At 40.3% G+C, this 27,525-nt stretch overlaps 2 protein-coding genes across 2 annotated transcripts in view; one reads left to right on the forward strand and one right to left on the reverse strand.

Moving 5' to 3' along the window:
- Positions 1–156: 156 nt before the first annotated feature.
- snx11 (sorting nexin 11) lies at positions 157–8,896 on the forward strand. Its single transcript, XM_062442587.1, has 7 exons — positions 157–322; positions 2,094–2,133; positions 2,594–2,680; positions 5,285–5,385; positions 5,626–5,721; positions 5,817–6,041; positions 6,152–8,896. The coding sequence occupies exons 2-7, from the start codon at positions 2,110–2,112 to the stop codon at positions 7,560–7,562; spliced, it is 1,944 nt and encodes a 647-aa protein (XP_062298571.1). The 5' UTR covers positions 157–322; positions 2,094–2,109; the 3' UTR covers positions 7,563–8,896.
- Positions 8,897–10,280: 1,384 nt separating this feature from the next.
- skap1 (src kinase associated phosphoprotein 1) overlaps positions 10,281–27,525 on the reverse strand; it is a 37,668-nt gene continuing 20,423 nt past the window's right edge. Inside the window, exons 8-13 of the mRNA XM_062442603.1 lie at positions 27,411–27,474; positions 25,389–25,616; positions 22,954–23,007; positions 21,814–21,923; positions 11,046–11,148; positions 10,281–10,594 (exon numbers count right to left, since the gene is read on the reverse strand). Coding sequence (XP_062298587.1) covers positions 11,056–11,148; positions 21,814–21,923; positions 22,954–23,007; positions 25,389–25,616; positions 27,411–27,474 — 549 coding nt within the window. The 3' untranslated portion in view covers positions 10,281–10,594; positions 11,046–11,055. The remainder of the gene's footprint in view (positions 10,595–11,045; positions 11,149–21,813; positions 21,924–22,953; positions 23,008–25,388; positions 25,617–27,410; positions 27,475–27,525) is intronic.

Genomic DNA, 27,525 nt, shown 5'->3' on the forward strand with positions numbered 1-27,525 from the left:
ATTGTTTATTTGTTTGTTTTAGGGGATGGATGTTTTGCCCCGCCCCCCTCCTTTTTACGCGTGCGCGCATACTACCGGAGGCGCGCACGTCATGCGTGACGTGTGACGCAGCGGCGGTGCTTGTGTTGTGTGACTTGCGAAATGGAGATAGGAGCTAGTCGCGGTTACAACAAGCCTCTGGAGACTCTGGACCGGAGGACTTTATACTCTGAGGGAGCAGAAACGTCGACCAGCAACAGGACGATAACATAACAAACAAACAGCAGTGGCAGCCGGCTGGATATTCCCCCCCCCTTCAGCAGCTAACACACACTCCATGAAAGTAAGTAACGTCCTGGGCGTTAAGTTAGCCGTTAGCTCCGAAGTGTTTATCACTCAGGCCAGAACACTAACCAGCCGTTAAAACAGCCGTTAATGTTCTTTACGTTATCATACGTTATGGACGTTTTTAAAACAGCCGATAAACAGCCGTTAGTGTTCTATACGTTATCAGACTGAATGAAGTCATCTGCCAACAATAACATGTTGACTTCTGTCTGTTTCTGTCTGTTTTTTAAAATAATAAATCACATTAAAACTATCTAAAAGCACAGCTGAGATGTAATATAACGTTTTAAAAAAGCTGTTATAATATCAGTAAATATGGTTAAAGTAAGTTAAAAGAAAGTGATAGTTGTATCTCTGTATGTATCTGCTCCAGCAAATAGTTGATTAGTTGCCAACAATAAAAATTAATTTCTGGTTGCACCTTCTTAAATGTGAATATTTTCTGGTTTCATTAGTCTTCTTTGACAATAAACTGTCAAAAATGCAAACTGTAAACACTGTTTATAATTTTATGACAATATTATGGAGTAAATAACTGACATTGAGTTATAATTGTCTGATTTCAGTTTGGAAACCCATGTAGAGCTGCACCCAAAGATTAGTTTCATTATGATTAATATATATTAATATTAATGTGATTATTTCCTCATTTAAATTGTCTGGAAACATAGATCAGCGTTTCCCAAAACCCAAAGCATCATCTTCAAATGTCTTACTTTTTCACGATAAAACAGAGACTCAAAAACAAGTAATATATTCATGAAAATAGTTGGCGATTCATTTTATAATTGACTAATCGTTGCAGCTCTAAACCCATGTATAGATTAGTGCATGATTAATGTTCACCAATCAGTCTATATTTATTGATTTAACTGTTTTAACAATCTATTATTCATTAAGAGGAAGGGGAAATGCCACACCCACTCCTATTTTCTGCTATATTTCATTAAAAACTGCATATCTGTGACTTTTGGAGTGTTGACTCGATAAAATAAGAAATTTAGGCTCTGTCAATGTTTTTTCTTGCATTTTCTGACATTTTATAGTAGATGACTAATCATTTATTACTTGGATATATTCCTTTAAGAATATAAATATCCAAATTCTCTGGTTACAGCTAAGAACATGTGAATATTTTCTAGCTTTTATGACTGTAAACTGAATATCTTATCTTATCTTTATTGACTGTTATCTTTGGCTTTTTAAACATGTTTTGACATTTTATAAACCAAACCGTGACATATTTATCCATAATAAAACAATTGTTAGTTTCAGCCCTATTTTATAAACAAAACAACTGTCAGATACCCATAAAAACCTCTTGACAGATGAAATGAATGCCAGCTGTTGCTGGTATGTCACTCCTGCCTCTTTGTGAACACAGTGTGCCAATACAATAACTACTTCTCTATCTCAGAAGGGAAGCAGAGGCAAATATAAGTGTTTCACCAGCCTTACAATGGGGTGATACTGGTCTGCCAGCTGTACTGAACAATGGACTGCACAATGGGGAATTTTACTGAGGTTCAGGAAGGGAGACTACTAGTTAATCTTTGAAATGTCTCTCAAGAATCCAAATATTTTAGGTTTTTTTTTATAGAGTTAAACAGAAACAGCAGTGAGAGTGACTCAGTTGGTTACAGCTTTTCTTTTAGAGGCTGAGTCATCATCTCAAAAACAGAACATCTACAGTGTACCAGTGTTTTTCATCCAGATTAATTGATTAATAATCTGTTTCTCATTGGTTTCTCTCTTCGTGTGTGCAGTGCAGCACTCGGTAGGATGATCAGTAATCAAGAAGAAGATGTAAGTAACCTCCTGATGTGTTTTTTCTTTCTAAATTTAACACTAAAATTCATTTCTTATGAGGCAGAATTTTAAAAATAAACTCTCTTCCTCTGTTTAAACATGCACCATTTATTTACCACTCATGTACAATATAATCCCTCTCATTTTATTTTATACTCTAATTGAAAATAAAGCAAAAAAAAAAAAGGCAGATTTTATTCAGTAGAGCTTCTATATTTCCATGTGTTGTGTTTCTGTGCATGTGATAGTAAACCTTCTTGAATCTTGAAATGCCAAAGAACATCTCCTCCATTGATGTTGTTTAAGAGCATATGAGGAAGTTAGTCTCCGTGTAGAGAAGGCATGTGTTGTGTCTACATGTTTATCTACATGTCGATCTATTAGAGACGCTGCAGCAGTATGTTTCTTTCCTTATTTAAATACTTCTTCTTGTTTTGTTTGTTTTTTTGCCCTTCAGGAGTTTGTCGCAGTGCGGGTTCAAGATCCCCGCATTCAGAACGAAGGCTCGTGGAATTCACACGTTGACTTTAAGATATTCCTACATGTAAGTATTAAAGACAGCGAGTAGTCTGTCTGAATGGTGTTTGTGGTTGTGGTTGTAAAGCAAGGCAGCACATTTCATACACAGGAGCAACTCTGTGTGCTTTACATAGAAACAAAATATCAGATGATTTAACAGTAAAGATACATACATGAAAACATACAATAAAAGTACAGAAAAATACAAAGAGAGAAAGAAAACAAAAAGCTAGACTAAAACAGAGCATAAACTATGAGTGTAGCATAAAATAATGATTTGCTTTAAATGTATTAAAAGAACATACAAGTGCAAATGATAGATTTATTCATTTAAAGTGCTTTTTTTTTTTAAAGAGCTCAATCATAAGTACATGAAAAGAGAAATGTTTTAAACCTGGATTTAAAAATATTCACATTTGGGGGCTGATTTCAGTTCTGTTGGTGAACTTTCTGTGAAATGTTTTGGTGATGCTTTTAGTTTCCAGTCAGATGAGAATTACCCATAATATTGACACTTATCCACACCACTCAGCTCTCTATGAAGCCTTTATCTTTACTTCAGAGTCATTACAGTAAGTAAGCAGCTGTACATCCCCTCAAACCTCCAGATAACACTAACTCGATAGGATTTCAGCCCAGCTTAAGCTAATCTCTGTGAGAGCATGTAGTTTTTCCTTACATTGTGTTCAGACAGGAGGTGATGATGATGATGAGGATGATGATGATGATGATGATGATGTTGTTGTCGTCTTGACAGCAGTCTGTGTTTAAGAGCGCTGTGTCAGCAGTTCGAGAAACTCCCAACGCATAGACGGATGTGTGGCTGTTGACTCATGAAATTGAGAGGAGATCATGTGACCTCACATGATCGTATGTCATTTATGTTGCTAAATACTTTTTTTTAAAGAAGGCTAAAAAAAACAACCACCTCTTCACTTCAGCCTTCATCTCAGTTTTCTATTAGTCATCTTTACACTGATGCACTACTTTTAAAAGGTTGTATTTTACTTGATTTTATATATTGAGTTCAATTCAGTTCAATGCCGTTATTGTCATTACACAGCAGAACAATGAAATATACTTCCCCAGTTACTGATACCACATAAAACAACAGACAATGAGACACGTACATTAAAAAAAGAGAATATATAAAAATGGCAGTAATAAAAATAGCAACAAGAGCAGAAGTTACAGACTTAATTAAACATGTTGGCTCATTCCAGGTGCATACTCAGTTTACACTATCGCACAGTTAATAAGTTTATAATTTGAATAGCACTGTTTTAACTATTTTTTAAATCATTACTATTTTTATTTTCCGTCTTATATTACATTAATGTTTCTTTAGTTTTGTTCTTTTTTAACATTGCTTTATGCTCCTTTTAGGCCCTTTTTAATGTGAAGGGCTTGACTTATATCATTTATTTTATTGTAAAGCACTTAGAACTGCTTTTCTTGTATGAAAGGTGCTTTACAAATAAAATTATTATTATTTAAATGTGAGGTACATAAAAAGCTCCCAGTGTTCACGCTATTTGATCCATTCTCTCGTATCTTCTAGTTATTTTAACACTTTTCAAGCAAATTAATTCTTATGTGTCTGTAAATTTGAATGGAAACACAACCTTTTATAATAGAGATACAAACAATGAAACAGTAATATCTGCACAATTTAACTTAAAGCTCCTAAAAACAGACATGACTTAGCTACAAATAAAACAGGAAAGAAGAAATGACACTACTGAGGTCTTTTATCTACCAGTGGAATCTGCTGTAATGACACAGGCCGTCTGTAATTGATTATGTCTCGTCAGAAGTGCAAACATCAGCGGACTGTCACACTTTACTGGAACAAGTCTGACATGTGACGACGTGTTAGCTCAGCAACAGTCAGAACAGCTGCAGCCTGAGTCAACTACAGTCACAATACTGGTTAAAGAAATTAAACAGGTTGTAAGATTAAGTAACAAGACCCCAAAAAAGACCAAAAGCCAACAGTGTTCCTACTTCTCCTTTTGGTTCCTGCTTAAGATGGAAATCTCTTTTAAAAAGGGTGACAAACATTATAACATCATCATTAAAATGTCTCAGTTATTCCCTGAAACAGCTGGGCTCTGTAGCTTTTAGCAAATGTTTTCATTGAACTATTTTCAGCTGTGGATGAATACACATTTGTTGCTCTGGTGAGTATTTCAGACAGCAGGAGGGTGTGTGAGCGTGTGTGTGTGTGTGTGTGTGTGTGTGTTTGTTTATATTAATGAAGGAACAAGTCACAATGCAACAGTTAATAATACTGATGGGTTTTTAACAGCAGCATCAAGTGTTTAGATACATAGAGAACATTTTCAGCAGTAAAATAGATAATATCACCATTTTTAAACTTTAATGGTATTTTAACATTAGCTCACAGTGTAGTCTTACATGTTTCCATGTTTTTACTATTATTGGGTTTTATTTTTATTTCTCAAATTGCATGTTTTTATGTTTTTTGTTTCCAATTCTTACTGTTAAATGTTTGTTTTATGTAAAGCACATTGAGTTGCCTTTGTGTATGAAATGCGCTATATAAATAAAGCTGCCTTGCCTTGCCTATAAACTATAACACACACCTTTCTGTTTCCATTGGCAGACCAACAGTAAAGCCTTCACAGCCAAGACGTCCTGCGTGCGGCGGCGCTACAGCGAGTTTGTTTGGCTCAAGAAGAAACTGCAGAAAAATGCAGGTTTGGTGTAAGTAGACTTTTCTTTTGTCTTTTGAATCTATTTAACCTTCTTTTTTTATCTTAACTTCTAATAAACCTTTTGTCTTACTCTGTCTTATTTTACTTCCATCCTTGTCTTCATGTTGTCACTTGTTCTGTCTTATTATCAGCTTGTCAATCAGCTGTGAAGCACTTTGAACTACATTAACCTGTATGAAGGTATGAAAGCTGCTGTATAAATAAAGTTTGATTGTTGTCTTCCCTCCAGGCCGGTCCCAGAGCTGCCAGGAAAGTCTCTGTTCTCCTTCAGCAACGAGGACTTCCTGGAGAGGAGAAGGAAAGGACTTCAGGCCTTTTTGGACAAGTCAGTTCTTGTTCTTTAGTTTTTCCTTCGTAGATTAAATATCGTCTCTCGATCTGCTGTTTAAATATCAGTCTGTGTTTCTGTTTGACCGTCAGAGTGGTGAACATGACCGTGTGCCTGTCAGACAGCCAGCTGCACCTCTTCCTGCAGACCCAGCTCCCAGTCGGTCACATCCTGGACTGCGTGCAGGGACACACTCCGTACACGGTGATGGACGCCATCCTCACCTACGCCTCGTCCAATCGGGGCTTTGCTCAGGCTCAGGAGGACGACTCCATCAAAGAGCCGAGTCTGACGGTTTCTTACGAGTCCATGGAGAGGTACGAGTAGCCATATGAGCTAACCTTTTTATCTCCGAGAGGAACCTCATGGACCTAAATGTAGTGAACATGGAATTAACTTGTTGTTTTTTGGCTTCTTTGCTCCTCAGTCCGGCTCCTCATCAACCAACCGAAGACACCGTCAGACCCGAGCTGCTGCCCTGCGCTGACCCCGACCCTCTCGAAGGTTTACTGGAGATCCACGACAGAGACACAGCAGAGAAACCCTCGATAAGAGTCCTCCAGAATCAGAACCACTTGGAGGCCGTTGTGGAGGACTGCGGCCCGACAGAGGCGAGCTTCTTTCTGGGCGACCGATCGCCCGACAGCCTCAGCCTCTCAGAAGAGACTCAGCCGAGGAGCTGTCTGATTCAGACTCCCGTGGAGGTGCACTCGCCCATGGGGGACGGTTTTGAGGAGAACTGCGGGTTTGAGGAGGAGCGCACAGTTACAGAGGAGCCGTCAGAGACAATAGAGGAGACGTCAGAGACAGTAGAGGTAACGTCAGAGACAATAGAGGTGACGTCACAGACAATAGAGGAGACGTCAGAGACAATAGAGGTGACGTCAGAGACAATAGAGGAGACGTCAGAGACAATAGAGGAGACGTCACAGACAATAGAGGAGACGTCAGAGACAATAGAGGAGACGTCAGAGACAATAGAGGAGACGTCACAGACAATAGAGGTAACGTCAGAGACAATAGAGGAGACAGTTTCTCTTACTGACCTGAAGGAGATGGAACATCTAGATAAGATAGGCTGTGAACTAGCAGAAAAATGTGCAAATTATGTTTTAGATTTTACAGACTCGAATGAGCAGAGCATCGAGGATGACGCTGAGGAAGACGCAGAGGAAGACGTCTCCTCCGAAAATCAGGTTTTAGAAAATCACATCACCTCTGAGGTCAGTGAAAGTCGCGTTACAGATGTCACCCGTCCCGAGGAGAACGGGACACCAGACGAGCAACGAGAGCCAGAGGAGGAAACTAGTGATGAACTGCTGAAAGAAGAGGAGTCAACACCTCAGCCTGAAGTCCCTGAGGTGGGTCAACATGTGGTCGGAGTCCCAGAGGAGGACCAAGACCAGGCCGAGCAGCAGGAAGTGGATCTGAATAAAGAGGAGAGCGACGAGGACAGCCAATCACTGCCATCGTCCAATGAGAGCATCGTTAAGGTGAGCGATGAAGAAGAGGAAGAAGTGTGCGACGAGGCCGCCGACGGCTACATGAAAAGTTCTCCCGACGACGTCTCTCATTGGTCGGACGTGGACGCGTGCAGCAGGAACATTTTGGACCTGCAGATGAACGGCTGCTCAGCGGAGAAAGACCTGCCGTACATGTCCGACCTCAGAGACCTCAGCGACTCTTTGGACGTCAGCTCGACCGTATCCGGCGGAGATTTAAACGAAAACAGCGAATTCAGCATCTTAGAGACGAGCCGCGTCCCCGAGCTCGCGGACGGCAGGTCCTCGCCGTGTTTGGACGCCTCGGAGGAGACTCCTGAGGTGGAGGTGCATTAATTAAACAGCCATCACTGGGTCGTCGTCCCATCACTGAAACTCCTGCTTAAAAAAAACAAACATCTGTATCTTATTTTAGATTTAAAACCTTCTCATATACTCAGGTACAGTAAATATCGGTCCTGTTTTTCCACATTTAACCAAGTTCTGGGTGATTGGGTTTGTTTGTTTTGTTTTGTGAACAGCAGAGGGTGCCCAAGCTCACAAAAACACACACATACATGCATCATGATTTTAGTGTTTGTTTGTTTTTTTTGACCATTTCTAAACAGTTAAAGGTTTTCATTGTTCTGTTAATATGTTGGGAGTCACATTTTAAGTCAGATGTCACCGCTCCGAAAAGACGTCATGTTATTTTATGGACAAATTATGACAGAAATATACACTGAAATGAAGTCAAAGTGATTTATATATAATGTGAAACTCAACAAAAGTCCACAAAGTCTCAACTGTGTTCTACTGAATCCTGATTATGTGAGTTAAAACAAAAAAAATCAAGTTATAATTGACACTTCTTATTGTTCACACCAGTATAGATTTAAAAAATGTGGCCGGACCTTTTAGCGCACACTGATCTGATCTGAACATTTACGTCCCCTAATTCAGTTTTACAGGCAGCAGCGTCGACCTGATATTTATTTATTTATTAACAGTTTAAAAGTTTTATCTCCACAAAGCACGAATAAACTTTTAGACATGAAGATATTTAACAAGGGTCAAACAGAGATAATTAAAGTTGAACCCTTTGAACCCTGAGAGCTGATGAGAATAATAGGGAATCTTTATAAACTCTTTAAAGAGGAAACGTGAATCAAGGATGAGGAACAGTTTAAACACTAAAAGCTCTCAGTTAGTATCAGGTGGTTTTTCGGTGGAGATTTGTTGGGGGGGGGGTTTCATTTCTAAGTGACTTATTTCCTCGTTCAGGACAAACGCTGCCTCTCTCCTCTAATAACGGACCTTTACAGTCACATGAAACTATCCTCAGCTTAGTTTAATTTAACATCTGTGAAGCTTCAGTTTGACTTCGACGTTCCTGCTGCTGCTTTTCAGTTCTGATGTGTTAAAAATAAAAATAAAAAGGGACTCGGAGTTAATTTCACTGTTTCACACAGAAATCAGAAACAAGCTGATTTTTTTTAACTGTTATTGATTCACAGCAGGCAGGTTCTTCAGTTCTGGGTTTAAACACTGTTAATGTAGGTTTGTTTTTTTTAAAGTCGCCTCTCTGTTTTATAACGTGGATCTAACGAGGGGAATAATACCGACCTGAGTGACCTGTAATTATACAAACTGTAGTCTGGTTTTATTTCAAATAAAATGTTTTTTCTTCTTTACTGCCTCACATCTGGTTTCTTTTTTAAAGCTGGGTATCGAGTATCAGTCCAAAAACCTTTAACCCTTTATCAGGTGAATAACTATATTTGGGAACTTCCGTAAACATCCCAGAAAGCCTCCCTGTGCCTTTCTGTGAGGTTGTAGAAACATGTTAGAGACTTTTTGGAAAATGATTTAATCTATACCAGCAAGGAACCAAATATGGTAACTTCAATAACCTTGATTTGCAACATAAAAAATGTTTTTAAAGTCATGTAATATTCCCCAATAACTCTCCAGGGTTGATATTTTGAATTTCCAAGTATTACAATGAGTGTCTTATAAAGGCTTAAAGTGATACGGATACCAGCTGAGTACTTTATTTGATACCAATCATGTGAATAGAAGCATTAAATTAAATTAAATGCCTCCTCCACTCCTCCTGAAAGTCTTCAAATTATTTATATTTATTAAACACAAAATGCCCAAAGTCAGCATTTGGGTCACAGCACACATACTTATAAATCCGTGTGTGTGTGTGTGTGTGCATTGACGTACACTCCAAAATAAAAGTCACGAATGCTTTCTTATTACTTAAAATGCTCCAAAATCAACAAACATTAGAATATTAAACTGTACAATTAACTAAATTATTTGGCCTATGTAATTATAAACATCTGGAATTCATATTTAAAACTTCTTATATGATGTCTGAACTCAGCACCTGTCAGTTTATTGGAGCAATGCTGACACCTGGTGGCTGAAAGTGGAACCTGTTTAATAATAATTTAAACTCATAAAACAGTTAATGACACTTTTTTATTAAGATTTCTTTGTGTTAAATTCCTGAAACTACATAATCCAGAATATTTTATAAATGTATCATCTGGTACATTTATTTAAATGTAACTTTATTAATATAAAACTGCATTAATAATCTAAATATTACTAATTTTATTAAGTGAATTGATACACGTGTCACTTATTGAGTCTGCAACTATTTTCATTATTGATCATTCTGTTATTCTTCTGCTTAATTATTAATCAAATGCTTCAGCTTCAACCTTTTAGATTCTGCTTTATTAATTAATAAATGTTTACTTTTACTATTTTCCCCTTTTGTTGTGTCAATGTTTTTAATGGAGATGAAGAAAACAAGGACAAGGATTATTTACTTTATTTATTCATGTGTATTTGAGTTTAATGAACAAAATAAACAAATACTAAATGAATCATTTAGTGAATAAAATGTCAAAAAAATTCTCATAAAAAATCACAACAGTCCAAAATGTGTCATATATTCAATTTATATTGATTAAAAAAAACAGTGAAAAGCAGAAAATATTCACATTTAAATGTTAAACTTATGATACTAACTACTTTTTTATATTCTCCTTAATTAATTAAAAGATGAATCAATCATCAAACTTCTTTAATTTCCAGTTAAATGACTCATTGATTAAAGCTTTTTGAGCTCTAGTTTGATATAATATAGTTTGAAAACCAGCACATCTGTGTAATTTATAGTGTGAATGTGACTTCTACTGCAGCGGGATTTACACATAGTTATACATTTACATTCTTACGAGATAAAGAAAGTAAGAAAGAGAGGTGGAGAAGGGGTGGAGGGTAATTTCCAAAATACATATGATCTGACGGGGCGATGCTGTCTCTGAAATTCATGGCAGGACGCGTCAGCAGCAGCAGCAGCAGCTCTGTAGAAGAAGAAGAAAAAAACAAAAACCCACCATGAGGCAAACACACATTAATAATTCAGTATTCATTTTAAGCTGCGCCTATCTCACAGTATTAGGGAATCATTTTCTTTAAATAGGACAACCGACGCTGTAATCATGCTTCTGTTGCTCATATTCATCCCCAGCCGTCGCCCTCCGATTGTTTAATGCAGTACTTCCTCCAGCCAGCAGATGCCATAAACGGCAGGTCAACGACTCAATGTACCTCCACGGCAATCTGCACGAGCACCAGGGGGACTGTTTCTGTGTATTAGGGCCACAGTAATGGTCCATAATGTTGATGATAAGAGAGGAAGTGTGTGTGTGTGTGTGTGTGTGTGTGTGTGTGTGTGTGTGTGTGTGTGTGTGTGTGTGTGTGTGTGTGTGTGTGTGTGTGTGTGTGTGTGTGTGTGTGTGTGTGTGTGTGTACCTGGCGGAGCTCAGAGGATGTAGGCCGGGTGCAGGAAGTCTTTGGGGACGATGCCGACGGTGCCGTTCAGCTCGCCGATCCACCAGCCGTGAATGTTGTACTCCTGAACGAATAAATGAGAGAAAAAAATTCAGAGTCAGATTTATCACCCTGAAATCACACTTTTATATTCGCTGTGGAGTTTATCTTATTATTATTTAACACACAATAACAACCAGGTGATATATTCAGTAACAAATGGGAGTTGGCATGATGGTCAATTCAAAAAATATGTTTAAAAATAGTTTTAAAAGCAGCATCAGGTTTGTTAAAATGTACATTTAGTATTTTTGTTGGTTTTATATCATTTGAAATGAGATTTGCACCATTATTTACCAAAAGTAAGACTGAATGCTCCTGAAAATGTCAAATGGTGTAACCACAAAAGAATGATAGAACATAAATATTTTATCCACCTACAGTGTATTTGAGTGGACTGATACTAATAATTACTGTAAATGTTTCCTGATCTCCATGGTTACCCAGAGTAAATGTAATATTTAGAACAATTGTATTCCATTACCTTTATTTAATATAAAAGTTATAATGTAAGATCATGCCAAACTAGTTGATATGGTGTTTTATTGAGAATTTACTGTTTTTAAGCAAGTTGAATTATTTGGTACAAAGTTTTTATGGTTACACCACTTAGACATTTTTACCATAATCCTCTAATATATTCTCTCAAAATGGATTAAAAGCAGAAATTTGATGCTGGGTCCACAAAAAAAGAATGTGTGCAAGTTATTCATACGTTTATTTTCACACACACACACACACACACACACACACACACACACACACACACACACACACACACACACACACACACACACACACACACACACACACACACACACACACACAGAGAGAGAGTAGTAAAACATCAGGTGCATTAGCCTCGAGGTTTCCATTCATAAATGTGCCAAAAACAAAAAACAAACAGTAAACAAGACTATTGAGACAGCGAGTGTCTAAAAATCAAAACCTATTTCTTTTCCTTTTTTTCCCCTTTTTTCTTTTTTTTTAATTGCCTGAAAAGCCATCAGCGCCACCTGGCCCCGGTTCTCCCAGACTAATTAGAGAGAGACTTCATTTTCTGTACTGTGATTAAAAAATAAAAAAAGGAAAAAGAAGCAGAATCAGTCTTCTGTGTATAGAAAAGATAATATTACACTGATTAAATGTAAATGTGACTTAAACCAGTCATTTAAAACAATGTAAACTGAACATATTGAAGAGTTTTTAAACAACCGCTGGACATTTGCTATAATTCTTGACAATTTATTGACTAAATTAAAGTGTTATAAATATGTGTGTATTAAACATTAATTTGAAAAGTTTCACTCAATTAAACTCATGAATAGTAATAAAATGAAGGTGTTTCTCATCATTGAAACTCCACCGTGTGAATATAAATATGATAAAAAATCTCTGATATGAGCCGAAAAAGGAGGAAACACACACTCAGCTGAAGCTCCGCCCTTTAAAATAAATGCAAATATTAAAATTAAAGGTTTGAATTAAAGGTTTAAATGTGTTTAATTATTGGCGGTTGAATCAGTTTTATAATTTTAGGCTTTTTGTAAATATCAAAGTGATATTTTTCTTGTATTAATCATTGCTGAAAAAGCCGAAATCACTGTTAAGATTTAATTATTATACTACAAACACAGTTCATTCTAAATATAATTGGAAAAAAATGATAAAAAGTGATATTATTTTATAGTTGCAGCTCTTAAATAATGAAAAATACGCACATTTCAGGGTTTTTATGCAGTTTGAAGCTTCCTCACATTAAAATTGAGTTAAACAAATTTGTCTTTTAAGCATTTTTTGAGTCACATCAGCCACCAGATGATCCTGATCGCAGCAGTTGGGCTCTAACGAGATCTGTACTAGATCAATATTTGGCCAAAGAGAAAGGGGGGGGGGGGCGTTGGAAGCTCCAGCAGAGGAAGAGGAGGAGGAGGAAGAGGAGGAAGAGGAGAAGGCACCAGCCGGGCCGTCATTTTCCTGCCCTGATGGAGCGCCGCAGAGCCAGAACCCTCATCTTTCCCCCCAACGGCAGATTGAGAATGGCTGCATGAACGTTTTTATCTTTGTGTGTGTGTGTGTGTGTGTGTGTGTGCTCAACTACACACGAGTACATACTACATACATGTAAGCAGTCACACACACACACACACACACAGAAAGAGATGGAGAGAAGTTTCTTTACAGGTTCTCGTTATAAAACACATTTATTCTGTACAATAAATCTGATCAATGTGTTTTTTGGGGCTTTTTTAACCCTCACACACTGTTTATATTAACAGTATCCCTGCTTAATTAGTCTTTACCAAATTTCAGCACAACTAGTCATTCACAAATACCTTTATCATCAGTCAGATTAATCCTGTAATGAAGCGCTGTGAGTGCTGAGAGAGTTTATTCTTCAGTTTTAACACAAAACAACGTGTAAATATTGAAAAATGTAGCAGTATTTTATTTTGAATGTGGGTCAAACGTGTATCAGCTGCACACAAATTATTTTAACACTTACATATTGTTCAGGTTCAAATTTGATCAGTTTTTTTACATTTGAGAGCTGTAAAAACACCTGATACACATTTCCTCTAGGTGGACTTTTCCTAATGTGACCCTTAATATATTAAAAAAAATGGAAATAAAAAGCATCTTTTTTTAAATTTGTGTGCAGCTGATTCACATTTTTGTGTATGCAAATGTCCAAATTTGACCTACAAAATAAAAAATTCAGCATGTTCATATTTTTTAATTAAATAAATAGACTCTGAGAGCTTCATTAAGGCTTAATCAAACATTTATTAATGACTGATTGGGGAATTTATGAATGTGAACTGGTGTAGAGACTAATTATGAGTCAGAATATGAACAGTATGTAAGAGTTAAGAAGTTGAAATATTATCATTTTAGTTTTATTCTGGGTCACATTAGGAGAGAAGTCATCATATGTAAGGCTAGGGTGTTTTTACAGCCCTCAAATGTAAAAAGGGTTAAATTTGAACCCTGAACAGTATATGAGGGGTTAAAGCAGCTATAAGGTCAACTAACAGGTACCTTCAATAAGCAGATTTGTCCATTTGGGGCCTCATCGTATTTACCCCCCCTTCATCTCTATCTCCTTCCTTACGAACCCCACTGACACTTCTGACCGGGCACGCTTGGCTCTCTGAGAATTGGGCCTGCGTGTCTGTGTGTGTGTGTGTGTGTGTGTGTGTGTGTGTGTGTGTGTGTGTGTGTGTGTGTGTGTGTGTGCGTGTGTGTGTGAAAAGTTGAATCTGAAATAGTCTTTTTTATACTCCTCATAAGACTTCGGAGAGGGGGGAAAGCTGGGCTCTGGTACCCATTTAAAAGAAACGTGGAAACAGAGGAGAGGACAGACGGACAGGGGGGGGCGGAGGGATGGGGGGGTGTAGGCATCAGAGAGAGAGGGAGCGAAACAGTTTTTCCTCTCCCTTGGGGGCGTTGCAGCACTATTCCACCGACCGTACCGTAGTGACAGAGTTTTATTTATCTCCGCCGCCCATCTGTGCAAGTCGGGTCTCAAATTCTACCCCGAGAAAAAAAAAAAAAAAAAAAAAAGGTCTTTTGGATTATCAGCGCGCTCCGCCATTTTAATACGGCTGCTACATCACGAGAGTGGGGAGTAGGAGGGGTGGGGGGTGGAGGGGGGGGGGGGGTGCCAATGGCGGTGGGAGTCTGTCAGGCGTGCAGAGTCCATCTTCCTCATACTTTGAAAACGGGGTTCATCCAGAGTACACCTGCTGTAATAGGGACATTCCAGGAGGCGTGGAGAGTAAATTATCTAAATGACAAAAACTATGCAAACTCCTCAATGTCCTCTTCCTTCTGTTTGTTTCCATCCTTCTTTCTTGGTCTTTTTTTAGTCTTTTCAAGTTTGATTTGTGTGCGTCTGAAGCTATGAAAATAATAATCATAATATTGGAGGGATGGAAGGAGGGTGTTTGGTTTTTTATATATATTTTGGCTCATTGTGGTCGTGTGAATGATTGAAAGAAGTTTAGTTTAGTGTTCAAATTAAATCTCTTTAAAAATGCTCCAAAGTGCAGAAAAATGAGTGTGTTTGTGTGTGTGTGTGTGTGTGTGTGTGTGTGTATCAGCGGCTGTGTTTGCTTTAACCTGGACGCAGGTCAAATTGATGTGCAGTGGGTCTCATTAGTACGTGTGTGTGTTTGTTTGTTTGTGTGTGACAGAGACAGATAGGTGACACATGTCAGCGGCTGAGAGAGTTTTTGGGAAATGTGTGGTGGTTGTGTTTCATTAGGACGTGTGTGTCTCTGTGTTTGTTTGTGTGTGTGGGTGTGTGTGTGTTTGTGTGTTTGTGAGAAAGAGAGGTGACACATGTCAGCGGCTGTGTTTGTTGTAACGTGGACAGAGGTCAAATCGATGTTCAGTGTCTCTTTAGGACGTACGTGTGTGTCTGTGTGTGTGTGTGTGTGTGTGTGTCTGTGTGTCTGTGTATGTGTGAGGTGACACATCAGTTGCTGTGTTTTTGGGAAATGTGTGGTGGTTATGTCTGATTAAAACGTATGTGTGAGAGAGAGAGAGACAGATAGGTGACATATCAGTGGCTAAAACAGTTTTTGGGAAATGTGTGGTGGTTGTGTTTCATTAGGATGTTTGTGTGTGTGTATGAATATGTGTGTGCGTGCGTGTGTATGTATGTGTGAGAGAGAGAGAGGTGACACATATCAGTGGCTGTGTTTTTGGTAAATGTGTAGTGTTTGTGTCTCATTAGGACACGTGTGTGTGTGTGTGTGTGTGTGTGTGTGTGTGTACATGTGTGTGTGTGTGTACGTGTGTGTGAGGTGACACATATCAGCAGCTGTATTTGCTGCATCCTGGACGCAGATCAAATTGACTCTAGTGTGGCAGCAGAGGGCTGACGGGGGGAGAGGGGAGGGGAGGGGGCCAAACAGCCAAACAGCGCCGTGTCGTGGCGGCTGCGGCACGTTGACTCGCTGACCTCCCGGTGACTCCTCCGCTCCGCCGAGAGAGAGAGAGACGGAGGAGAGAATGGAGCGTGGGCGGGGCCGGGGAGCAACACACAACTGAGAGTGGGGTTGCCATGACAACACCTGCAGTGTTACCGGCGCAATCGTTTATTTACCACTCAGGGGGCTGGCTAATGGTGGCATCCTGATAGGCGCCATCGCTCACGTTTGCCGACCAGGAGGACGGATTGACAGCTACCCGAGCCTGAAGCACGGAGGGGGGGGGGGAGAGAGAAGGTGAGAGTCGAGGTTGGGTGGATGCGCTGCGCTGCGGCGGCGAGGACGCAGGAGGCAGGTGTGTGTGTATGTGTGTGTGTCACCGTCACCTCCACCGCTGCTGCTGCTGTGTAACTTAAAACAAAACACAGATTTAACATGTCGCTCTTTATGTGTGAAAATATGAAATTCCTTGTCGCTCCTCCTGCGTCCTCTACACACACACACACACACACACACACACACACACACACACACACAGACACACACACACACACACACACACAGACACACACACACACACAGGCACAATATCCCAAATGCATACAAACTAGGGGGAGTGCTAATAAGCCTGACACATGAGGCATCTTTCCTCGGCCACCAGCTGACTGAGGCAGGCCTTGGGCGTGATGGAGCGCAGGAAGTCTCTCATTGCCCTGCTGCTGAACCCGCCGCCTGGGTGTTACAATCTCTCCCTCCCCCCTCCTCCTCCTCTCCTCCTCCTTATCCTCCCTTCATCCCCTCCTCTCCAACCCCCTGCCTCCTGCCTACTATTCCTCTCTCTTTCCACCAACATCTCTCCTGTAGCAGCATTTTCTTTTTGTGTTTTTTTTTTTCTTCTTTTCGCTCTCTCTTCCTCCTCGACTCATCAGATACACCGCAGCAGCAGCAGCTCCTCTCTCTCTGTCTCTCTCTGCAGTTGTTCCATCAGTTGTTCCCCCCCCCCCTTTAACAAAGAAACATGGACACCTCCGTCTGAGAGAAACTCATGATCTGTAACCTGCAATCAGGTTATAGCGAGCACAGGTACAACCTCTCCCTCCTTCTCCCCCCCGAAACATCCTGATAATACCTCAAGCTGTGGAGTTAAGAGAGAGAGGAGGAGAGGGGGGGGTATTTTTACAAAGATGGTGCCAAAAAAATCCCCCTATCCAGATCCAGAGAAATATGGATGATAATTCTGCACACAACCAGAGATCGAAACGGCTACTTTAGTGTCCTTTTTTTTTTTTTTTTTTTTTTTTTTTTTGTTACTAAGCGGGGGCTTTTAATTAAATCAGTGAATTGGCTTCAAATTGGAAACATGACAGAGCATGAGAACGTTTGAAAATATCTCAGGGACGATGAGATTTAATAAAAAAAAGAGAAAAAAAAAAAAAACCTCTACTCCGTTCCTTTCTAATGCACGCCTGGGATTACAGATAGCTCCTTAACTTAATAGCAATTTAAAGTGGATTTGTGTATGCCACTGAGTGTCTGTAATGATGGCTGTTTACGCCGCCCCTCATTTATAATAATTAAGCAGAATAGATTTGGGGGTGGGGGGTTGGGTTTTGCTCGGACGGAGGGTTCTGGGCTATTGGCTTGGGCTTGAATAATGACCTACTGTAGTTGACCGGGGGATGACCGCTGCCTCCTGCATGACCCCAAACCCCAGACTCACCCCCTGCTACTTTGGGTGGTAAATAGGATGTCTTTTGCCTGTCTATAGTGTCTTGGTGTCTATGGCCTCAATAGCAGCTAGGGGTCTTTAAATGGGTGTGTGTATGTGTGTGTGTGTGACAGAGAAAAGGAGAAAAAGAGAAGAGAAGGGGGGGGAAAGGGTTCACACACAAAAGAATAAAGGGATCCCCACTCTTTGTCTCTCTTGCTTGACTTTTCCCATCTGATTGTTTGCCCACTTTTCCTTTTTCTTTAGCCTCTTTCAGTCGATGTGACCTGCGGGCAGTCGGCCAAAAAAAAAAGCTTGTAAAACAGGAGGAGGAGAGTGTTATGACCTTAAATTTAAAAAAACAAGTGTCACAGGTAGCGTGCTGCTTTAAACATGTGGTGAGTTTTTGGTGGATTCGTGCTTTTTACAACAGCGAGTAAATCTCTAATGCAGTAAATCAGCTGTGTGTTTGTATAAGTTGTCATTTATATATATATATAAAAACATAAAAATGTCCCCTTAAAGCAGATAAGAAACCCGCCACAAGGTGTCACTGGTGTCCACGTTCTCATTGTCTCTAAACGAGCAACACTTTGGTCAAATGTTTTGGGAGATGCACCGGATTGGCTGGACCGTCGCCCTCTCTCCGGGTTTTTGGTTGGACGGCACGTTGGAGGAAGAGAAGCGACGAAAGAGGGGGGGGGGAGAAGAGGGGAAAAGAGGTGGTGGCGGCAGTGGCGGCAGCGCTTGCCAGAGTTTTAAGGACCCTGGATGGGGTTTTGTGCCATAAATCTCTTCCCTACTCCATCCTGCCGTTCTCCATGAGTGCCTGTGGGAATACAGGAATGTGACAGCTGACCTGTAGAGCCCACCATCTTTTGATTCTGGATACATAAATTAAAAAAAGAATGCAGGACAACCTTATGGTTTACGGGGGACGTGGCCAGCGTCACACATGTCAGGGCGAGGTGAAACAAGAGCTTTTTATCCTCCTCCTGTGTGATAGATTAATGTGGATGGAGTAACAACACATTGTAAATCCTCTAACACATATACCTTTACACGTTGTTACAGGGAGGGCTGTGATGCAGTGTAGAGCTTCTTGACGTGGCGGCGGATGTGAAGGATTGGAAATAATTGTGAAACATCTAAACAATTTAAATCGAGTTAAAAACAAAGCAAAAAAAAAGAAGAAAAATCAAAGAGTGTGTGTGTGTGTGTGTGTGTGGCGATGTTGCAAAAAACAGAGCTCTCCGTTATTTGTCACAGCACACTAAAATGTCAGAGCAAAGCCTGTAATGCGCATTAGAAAAATGCAAGCGCTCAGAAATGAAATGCCAGAGTACAAAAAAAAAAAAAAAATCATAAGATGGATTTCACGGTGCGTTTCTACCTCATGTATCAGAGCGTTTGAGCAGAGCGTCGTCGACCGAGGAAGTTAGGCATCGCTGAAACCGGGGACGCGTCTATGAGATTAACTCTGTTGAACTAATGGGATTCACATGAGTTGTGAGGTTCCTAATTTATTTACTTTGTCACCGATACACATAGAGAGAGAGAAGAGGGGGCGGAAAAAACACACACAAATACAGTAAAAATGCCCCCACTTTACAGTAAGTGAGAGATCAATAATGATGGATGAGGGCCTTTTATACAATCGGCATGTTCTCCTCAGTTCACAGCCATATGACACCGCGCCTGTGGCTATCCCATTCTGCACTTCAGCAGTCAATCACATCCCAGCTTTAAAAATAACAGTTTGTTAGCACCATTGATTTAGCACTTAGAGCGTGTCCTTATTACGTTGTAATTATGGTCAGTGTTGACATAACAGCACAGACAACCAGGCCTCCCACCCTCTGAGAGAATTTATGGGCCCTGGTTTTATTACGGCCATTTCATGTGTCTGGGTCCCCAGTTAAGCGACAAGACTTGAGTTCTAGCCAAGGGCCCGTATTTCACTCATCGAGGTCAGGGTTCTCAGGAATCCCCCCCATACTGAATGCCAGGAGCAAGCAAAAGAGGGGTGGTGTTGGTGGTGGTGGTGGTTACGTTCACACACATAAGACGCAGGGGAAGCCCTCCCAACGGCCTCATTAAAATAAATAGCCGATTACAAGCTATAATCCAAATAATGCTATTCATGAGGGAGATGTGATGCTATTAGGACGCAAAAAATATGGGACACGGGTGGAGTCGTTACGTCGTCACATAAAAACCCCTAAAAACACCTCGTAAAGCAAGTCCCGGAGATCAACCTTTAAATAATTTACGAGCGGACCCTCACTTTTAAAAGCCCCATTATTAGGAGGAGGAGGAGAGTTAGAGTAGTCTCTCGTAGTCCTTGACACTGTGTTATGATTTCGGCGCGCAGCTTTTGATAAAATAAGAGTCTCTTGCTTCTCGCTTTGAGTTTTCGGCTACTTGCTTTTAAGGTCTCTCCCGGCAGAGAGAGGTAATCTGATCCCTACAGTGAAAAGTAATACGAGGGCTGAAGAAGCCAGCACAGGTCCTTTCCCTCCCTCTCCTCTTTTGTTTCCCCCCACGTACGCTGCCTTTGTCATCCATGTGTGTGTGTGTGTGTATGTGTGTGTGTATGTGTGTGTGAAAAATGGACACGGCTGTTTTGACATTTTCCCCTATCAACCAGCACACGCAGACGGAGAACGCTGGCATCTCATTAATCTGACACTGCCAACAGAGCCTCAATTAAAACTCCATCATCTGTGAGGAGCATATTTCACCTGTGCCATGTCTTTTAGAAACAACAAAAAAAACAAAAAGGGCGTGTGTGTTGAGATTCTTTCAACACTGATACAGATACAGATCTTGATTTCTTTAGTTTACTATAAAAGGGAGAATTGTTTAGATTTTGAAATGGTTAAAACACAAAAGCCTTTGAGATTGAATCATCATGTTTGTGTACAATACAGTATATTCAGCTTTTTATTAAAGTTAGTATTTATGTGATAGAGGTCAAGACATGATGTCACGTCATGATTTATTGCATCTTTAACCACAAACACATAAAATAAAGCTACTGTTGAGATTCTCTCAACACTGATGCAGATACCTAAATCTTAATTTCTTTAGTTTAATATAAAAAGGAGAACTGTTAGATGTTAAAGTGGTTAAACTCAGCTTTATTTTATGTATCGGTGATTAAAGATGCAAGAAATCATGACGTAACATCATTTCTTGACCTCTACCACATAAATACTAACTTTAAAAAAAAAAAATATGAATATACTGTATCGTCTCTCTTTTTCCAAATGTACAAACATGATGATTCAATTTCAAACCGGCCAATAGCAACAGTCTGCAGCACAGTAAAAAAAAAAAAGGCCAAATTACAAGCCCCCTTGATTTCCAGTAGGGTGGCTTTTCACTGGTAGATACTCTGCATGTAACTGCACGACGGCCATAAAACACGAGGAAATAGATTGAGAGGAAAGAAAAAAAAGAGATGCAGGATGGCTTCACCTGCAGTTTATGTCAAACAGAAAGGAAAAGCTTCGCATGGCTGCCTACTCAATTAACCCCTGTGTGATAGAGGCTCCGTAATGAACAACAGCGCCATTACCCAGCGCCCCGAATGGCACTTCACCCTAGTGGCCCGCGCCAGTAGACGCCGCCGCTGTCGGTGCTTTCTCTGCGGCGTCGGGGACACAAAACGCATCCCGACGGAGAAGGAGTTTAGATGTCGGGGAGCAGGAGAGAGGGGAGGTTTATCAGCGTGTTCGGGAAGTTAAACGAGGAGAAAGTGATTACTGGAAGTTGATGTTGTTTAACCCTTAAATAATTACGCATTCTGCACATCGACATCGCATTTGGTCTCATTTTGAAACTACTGTAATTGCGCTTGTAAGCTTGTAATTGTGTCTGTTACGAGGCGAGGTTGCTATCAGGACATTGTTTATGTGATTAGAGATGAAAACAGGAGAGAGGGTGATCTCACATTGACAGTGTTGAGACGTCAGAAAAAACTAAACAACACAACCGAACTCTGGGAGAAGTTTTAAATGATCTGGTGGATGCTGACCTTGCTAATGATGTAGATGAGATCTCCTCTCTGGAAGGCCAGCTCGTCAGGCTCGTCGGCATGGCAGTCCCATAAACCCTGGTAGAAGTTAGCGTAATCTGATGACAAAGCTGAAAGGAAATGAAGAGCACAAATTGAATTAAACAAAAACTCCCCAAAAAAACAACAAGACAACCTTCTTTTCTCACATCTTTAGACACATTTCTTTGCTTCTCCTACGTCTTTAGGGCCATGACAACATAAAACATGGATTGTTTTTGTCTTATTGACCCTAAATTCAACTTCAAAAATGTCTCAATGGATAGCAATGATTTTGGTCTTGTGTTTTTCTTTGTTGGTTGTACACTAGCACGGCCCGTATCTAGCAACCGTAGCCAAATCTGATCGTCTTTTTATGCATTATATGCCTCACACAAGTGTTAAAGATTCCCCAAAAAGTTTTAAGTTAAAGAGATTTTGTTTTTGACCAGATATCATGACACAAAGTGACCTCTCTACCAAACGATTGAGGTTCAATTATGTTTTTTTTGTGTCCATGTGGTTTAGTTTAAATTTAAAGGGGTTAAAATGACAAAATAAACGTATGAATAACTTGCACACATTCTTTTTTGTGGACCCAGCATCAAATTTCTGCTTTTAATCCATTTTGAGAGAATATATTAGAGGATTATGGCAAAAATGTCTAAGTGGTGTAACCATAAAAACTTTGTACCAAATAATTCAACTTGCTTAAAAACAGTAAATTGTCAATAAAACACCATATCAACTAGTTTGGCATGATCTTACATTATAACTTTATATTAAATAAAGGTAATGGAATACAATTGTTCTAAATATTACATTTACTCTAGGGAAGCATGGAGATCATTCTTTTGTGGTTACACCATTTGACATATTCAGGAGCATTCAGTCTTACTTTTGGTTTAAAAAAATGTTGCAAATGTCATTTCAAATGATATAAAACCAAAAAAAAATACTAAATGTACATTTTAACAAACCTGATGCTGCTTATATATTTATGATATATATTGCTCATCTTGCCAACCCTTATTTGTTACTGACCCATTAGCAGACCTATAAAGAAGCTGATCACTGTGAACTATCAGGGTGTAAAATGATGAGTCTAATAAAGGTTCTGACCTTGTTTGCTGTTCATCTCGGTGACCTCGTCTGTCGGATCTGGAAAATCTTCTTCTAAACAAACAAAAACACAACAAAAATGATATTAGTGACACATTTATCATAATCTTAGTTAACTTTTATGAGCAGGAAGCATCAAAAAAGGCTAAATATTGATAAGAAACACTTCCTGCTGTGAGCCTGACTCATAAAAAACTCATTTTTTAGACATTTTTAGACACTTTTAAATGAGTAGAATAAAATATATATAATAATAGAAGGATAAGATGAATCATGAGTTAATGTCTGATGAATTTCAACGTGACACAAGATGATAATTATTCTTTTCAGCAGACTGGACTCCTCAGTGAGTTGTTCCTATTAATCAAAGTCACATGCAGGAGAAGTTGAGGGAAGAAATAGAAGAAGGAGGAGAAAAGAAGGCTTGGTCTTTAAAAAAAAAAAAAAAAAAAAAGGCACGCAGAGGCGGAGGCGGACGTGTCATCGACTGCGGGGCGTGGCACCCGGTGGTCTGAGATGTGACACGGTGATATGCCTTCCCCTCCGTCTCCCAACATCCATCCTTAACACCAGCGGGCTGACAGCGAGCCCGGCAACACTATCCACCTTCCAGCACAAACCTGCGCCTCTGCTTCCAGGAAGAGCAGGAAGGGCACACACACACACACAGTGACACACACACACACACACACACACACACAGTATAACCACATGCATACAGTGTGTGGGATCATGTTTGTGTTTGGAAATATTCATCAAGTGACGATTTCAAACAGAAAAAATCACTCATACTTCCTTTAAAATGTAAAAACACTTCTACTAATCTATTAAAGAAGCTTTCCTAAAATCATTTTAAATACTGTACATTGTTAAAAAATGTTTAGTTTAGTTTTTGCAAAGGCTCCAAACATTTCATTCCAAGCATTCTTCAGCTGCTGTGAAGAAGAGCATCCTTCAGTTGAGAGGCCGCCGCTATGGGCCAACGGTTTCTATATCAAAGTGATTTAATTTTCCAGTCAATAAAATCAGTCATCAGCGCCGAAAAGAGGAGCCGATACCCCCCGCCTATCGCTCTGCATTCTGTGATCGAGCCGTGTGTTTTTTCGGGATAAAACGGGCGGGAGCTCATCACCTAGAACCTAGAACCTAGAAGATGATGCAGCGTGATATATCTGATTTTGTGAACTCTTAACGCCAACTTTAAGGAAAAAAAACTTTACATTTATATGTTTGAAAGTGTTGAAAAGTTAATCTTAAACATTCGGAGCAGTTAAATCTAACAAATTAGGAAGTTTAAAGTCACTGGAGATTATTTAAATGCAAGCACACACACACACACACACACACACACACACAATTTAACAGTAATCAGTGTGTAGAAGTTGAGGTGAGGAGTGATTGATAAGTGAAGGGGTGAGAAAGTGAAGGAAAGAGCTCGTCATTCGATATGCCATCTGTGGTCAGGGTCTGTACCTCTTCCCAGATGGCTTTGAACGCCGGCGTGACAGTTTGAAGACTGATCCCCCCCCCCCTCTCTCTCTCTCGCCAGTGATTTTGGCAAAAGGTAATGTACTCACTGAGTGAAACTGAATCTTGATGTATCTTATTTAATAGAAAGAGTGATGGACGACGGCCCTGAGAAAGATCGGATCACCCCCCCCCCTCCCCTCTTTTTGTCCTTCCCCTGGATCTTGTAGCCACCCTGACACACGGGACTACCTCGCCCCCCCTCCTCCTCTCCTCCTCTCCTCCTCTCCCTCATCTGTAGGGACTCATATGAACTGTTCTGGGGGTCTTTCTTTCATGCAACATCCTCAATCAAACTTTAATTTCTATTAAAGAAGCGGGGGCCGCGACATTAAGAAGCTCCAGAACTATTTTAAGCCCTGGGACGTGCACGTTTTTACTTCCTTTCAACTTAATTGCTGTTGCTAGGCAATTTTAGCCAAAACTCTCTGCTTTAGTGGATTGAATTGTGGGGGCTATTTGTTGCCTGGCAACATTAGCTAATTGGACGTTTCTATGACAGGGCATTCGGAAATACATGGCTCTCGCTGATTTCAACAACATGACTGTGTGTCGACTGATAGCTTCTCTCTCTGTGAGATTAGAGAGCCAGATTTTGGCTCAGTTTGAGGAGAAATTCCCCCCCTTCTTTCTTTTTCCTTCCCTGTTTTGTCTCTGCAGCAGCCACCTCTGTGCCGAAATGCTTATTAGTGTTGCTTGATTTAAAGTGAGTGATTAGTCTGGGTGTTAGCGGCGTTAAGGAGGCACCTGGGAACACAAATTCTCCCAGCCAGTAGAGATCATCAGATATATTTCTTGTTGCTAAAAAAAACATCCCAGAGGGGTCTGAGCTGGTGTGAGTGAGTATGATGAAGGCTTAAGTGTGTGTGTGTGTGTGTGTGTGTGTGTGTTCAACATCATCCTCATACCTGGCAGCACCTCGTAGATATCCTCATCTTCCTCTTCCACCTCCTCCGTCTCCTGCACTCTGGCGTGTTTGACGGCGTGAGGGGCCTGGGCAGCGGCGTGCGGCCGCGGCGGGGGAGGGCCGGCAGTCAGCCCCTCAATGTCATCATAGGTCTGCTCTTCTTCCTCCTCCTCCTCCTCCTCCTCTTCCTCCTCGTCGTCGTCAACCGGGATGGAGCTGGAGCTGAGATCTACGAGGGAAAGAGGAGAGACGACGCGGAGCATCAAGATGGAGCGCGGCGTGGCACCGAAGACACACACACACATACGTTAAGAGGAGTAAAGTAAGAGGAATGTGAGAGGGGGGCCTGGCAGCACAACAGGCTCGTACACGTGCCGTTAAACCAGCAGTGACAAACACTGGAGGGCTCCGAGTCAGTGGCTTCAAATAATCTATTCATCTGATTAGATTTTCTTTCCAAGAAGCAATTAATAGTTGAGTCTTTAGAATTTAAGGAAACAGTGAAAACAGCTTTTACAATTCTCCACAGAGATCTTCAAATTGTTTGTTTTAAGCCCCAAATCTGAAAAATAGTCACTTCACACGATATATATAATAAAAAAGAGCTAAATCTTCTTATTTTAGAAGCCAGAATCGACATATTTTTGGGGTTTTTTTGCTTCATAGATGATTTAAATGATTAATCTATTGTCAAAATTGTTTAATTGAGCTCTTTTCATACATTAGACATCCCTCCTGTGTTGCTCTTCTTCGTGTTTCTTTCATTATTATCCCAATTTAAAGTGATTTTAGGGAGTTTTTCCCTCATTCTAATGTAAGTATGTATGTAAGGATGTTTTATTGTTTTTGCTTCAAAGATGACTTAAGTGATTGTCCCTTCTCTATTGCTCCTCCTGAGATTACATTCATCATTCATCCCCAGTAAAGTTTTTTTTTTTTAGGTTTTTTCCTCATTCTAATAATAGAGGATGTTATATTGCTGTATAGATTATAGAGGCAGATTTGTGATTTATGATTTTGGGGCTATCCAAATAAAAACTTTCTTCTGTATTTTTTTGTTCATCATTAAAATCTAAAATGTTCATTAAGTCCTTTAAAAGAGCCACAAAACATTAAAAAGTACACACACACACACTGACAGAGAAAAGAAAAGTGAGCCTTGTTTTCAGGTAAATTCAGGAGGTGAAGAGGCTAAACGGAGTAATCATCCATCTGCTCTGTTTTTGTAGTAAAAACCGAGTCTGAAAGGAAGTAAGACAAACTGCCGAGTGTCTGTTACTTCCCGCAAATCAGTGGCTCGACCCGAGCCCATTTTAGAGTAGACGAGGCACGGCTGCTCGCTCAGATGGAGGAGCCGTCTCATTGCAGGCGACTGGCCACTGCAACACGGGGTATCAGGTCCTCCGCCGTACACCAGCGGCCAAGCAGAAATCAATGTCACTGGAGGATAACCAGAACATCTACCAATCAATTTCCTGTAAGTTGGAATTCGGTAGGAGGGTTAGAGGAGGAGCGGTCGGAGGAGGGAGGGAGGGAGGAGGTGGAGGGAGGGGAGCTACATGATGGTGCACATGACATGGTGGGTGACATGTCGAATGAGGAGATTCAGGACTCTTGTGTTTGGCTTGTGTGCAGCTGGTGATGGATCGGGTGGTTTTCATCTGAGTCCGAGATGATAAAAGACTCCCTTTCACTCCTGACCTTTCTGCCCCTCCGAACACAAGCAAACTTTAGTAGAAAAATCGAGAAAAAAGAGGGTTGGAAGGTTAAGACTTCCTTTAACTGTATTTTCCAATTAGCTGAGGCGACTTTTAAAAAGTCAACTCGAGTCAAGTCAATCTTATGTTTTATCTCTGAACGTATGACTCGATCCTTAGACCGTCAAACCTCAAACTCCATCAAAAAATATTTAAAGAGGGGGGGGGGGGGGGGGGGGAGTATAAAAACTCAGATTCAGGAAGAGAAACAGAGGATCAGAGAGGAGGCAATAGGAGATGTAACACACACACACACACATGCTAACCTCTTAGTACAAAATTAATCTGGTTGACCCATTCTCTGGCCTCCTGAGGACTGCTGGCAGTAAACTGGTGGAAACAAGAGAAAAGGCAATAACCACATGTGAGGAGGTTGCATTA

Source organism: Scomber scombrus, chromosome 21, assembly GCF_963691925.1.
Source record: "Scomber scombrus chromosome 21, fScoSco1.1, whole genome shotgun sequence".
Lineage (NCBI taxonomy): Eukaryota > Metazoa > Chordata > Actinopteri > Scombriformes > Scombridae > Scomber > Scomber scombrus.

What these genes read in the sequence shown, in the direction of transcription:
- snx11 (XM_062442587.1), top strand. Translation starts at nt 2,110, where the DNA reads ATGATCAGTAATCAAGAAGAAGAT. An exon ending in CAGAAAAATGCAGGTTTGGT is followed by an intron (nt 5,386 to 5,625) that starts GTAAGTAGACTT and finishes TCTTCCCTCCAG; the next exon opens with GCCGGTCCCAGAGCTGCCAG. An exon ending in CTTCAGGCCTTTTTGGACAA is followed by an intron (nt 5,722 to 5,816) that starts GTCAGTTCTTGT and finishes TTTGACCGTCAG; the next exon opens with AGTGGTGAACATGACCGTGT.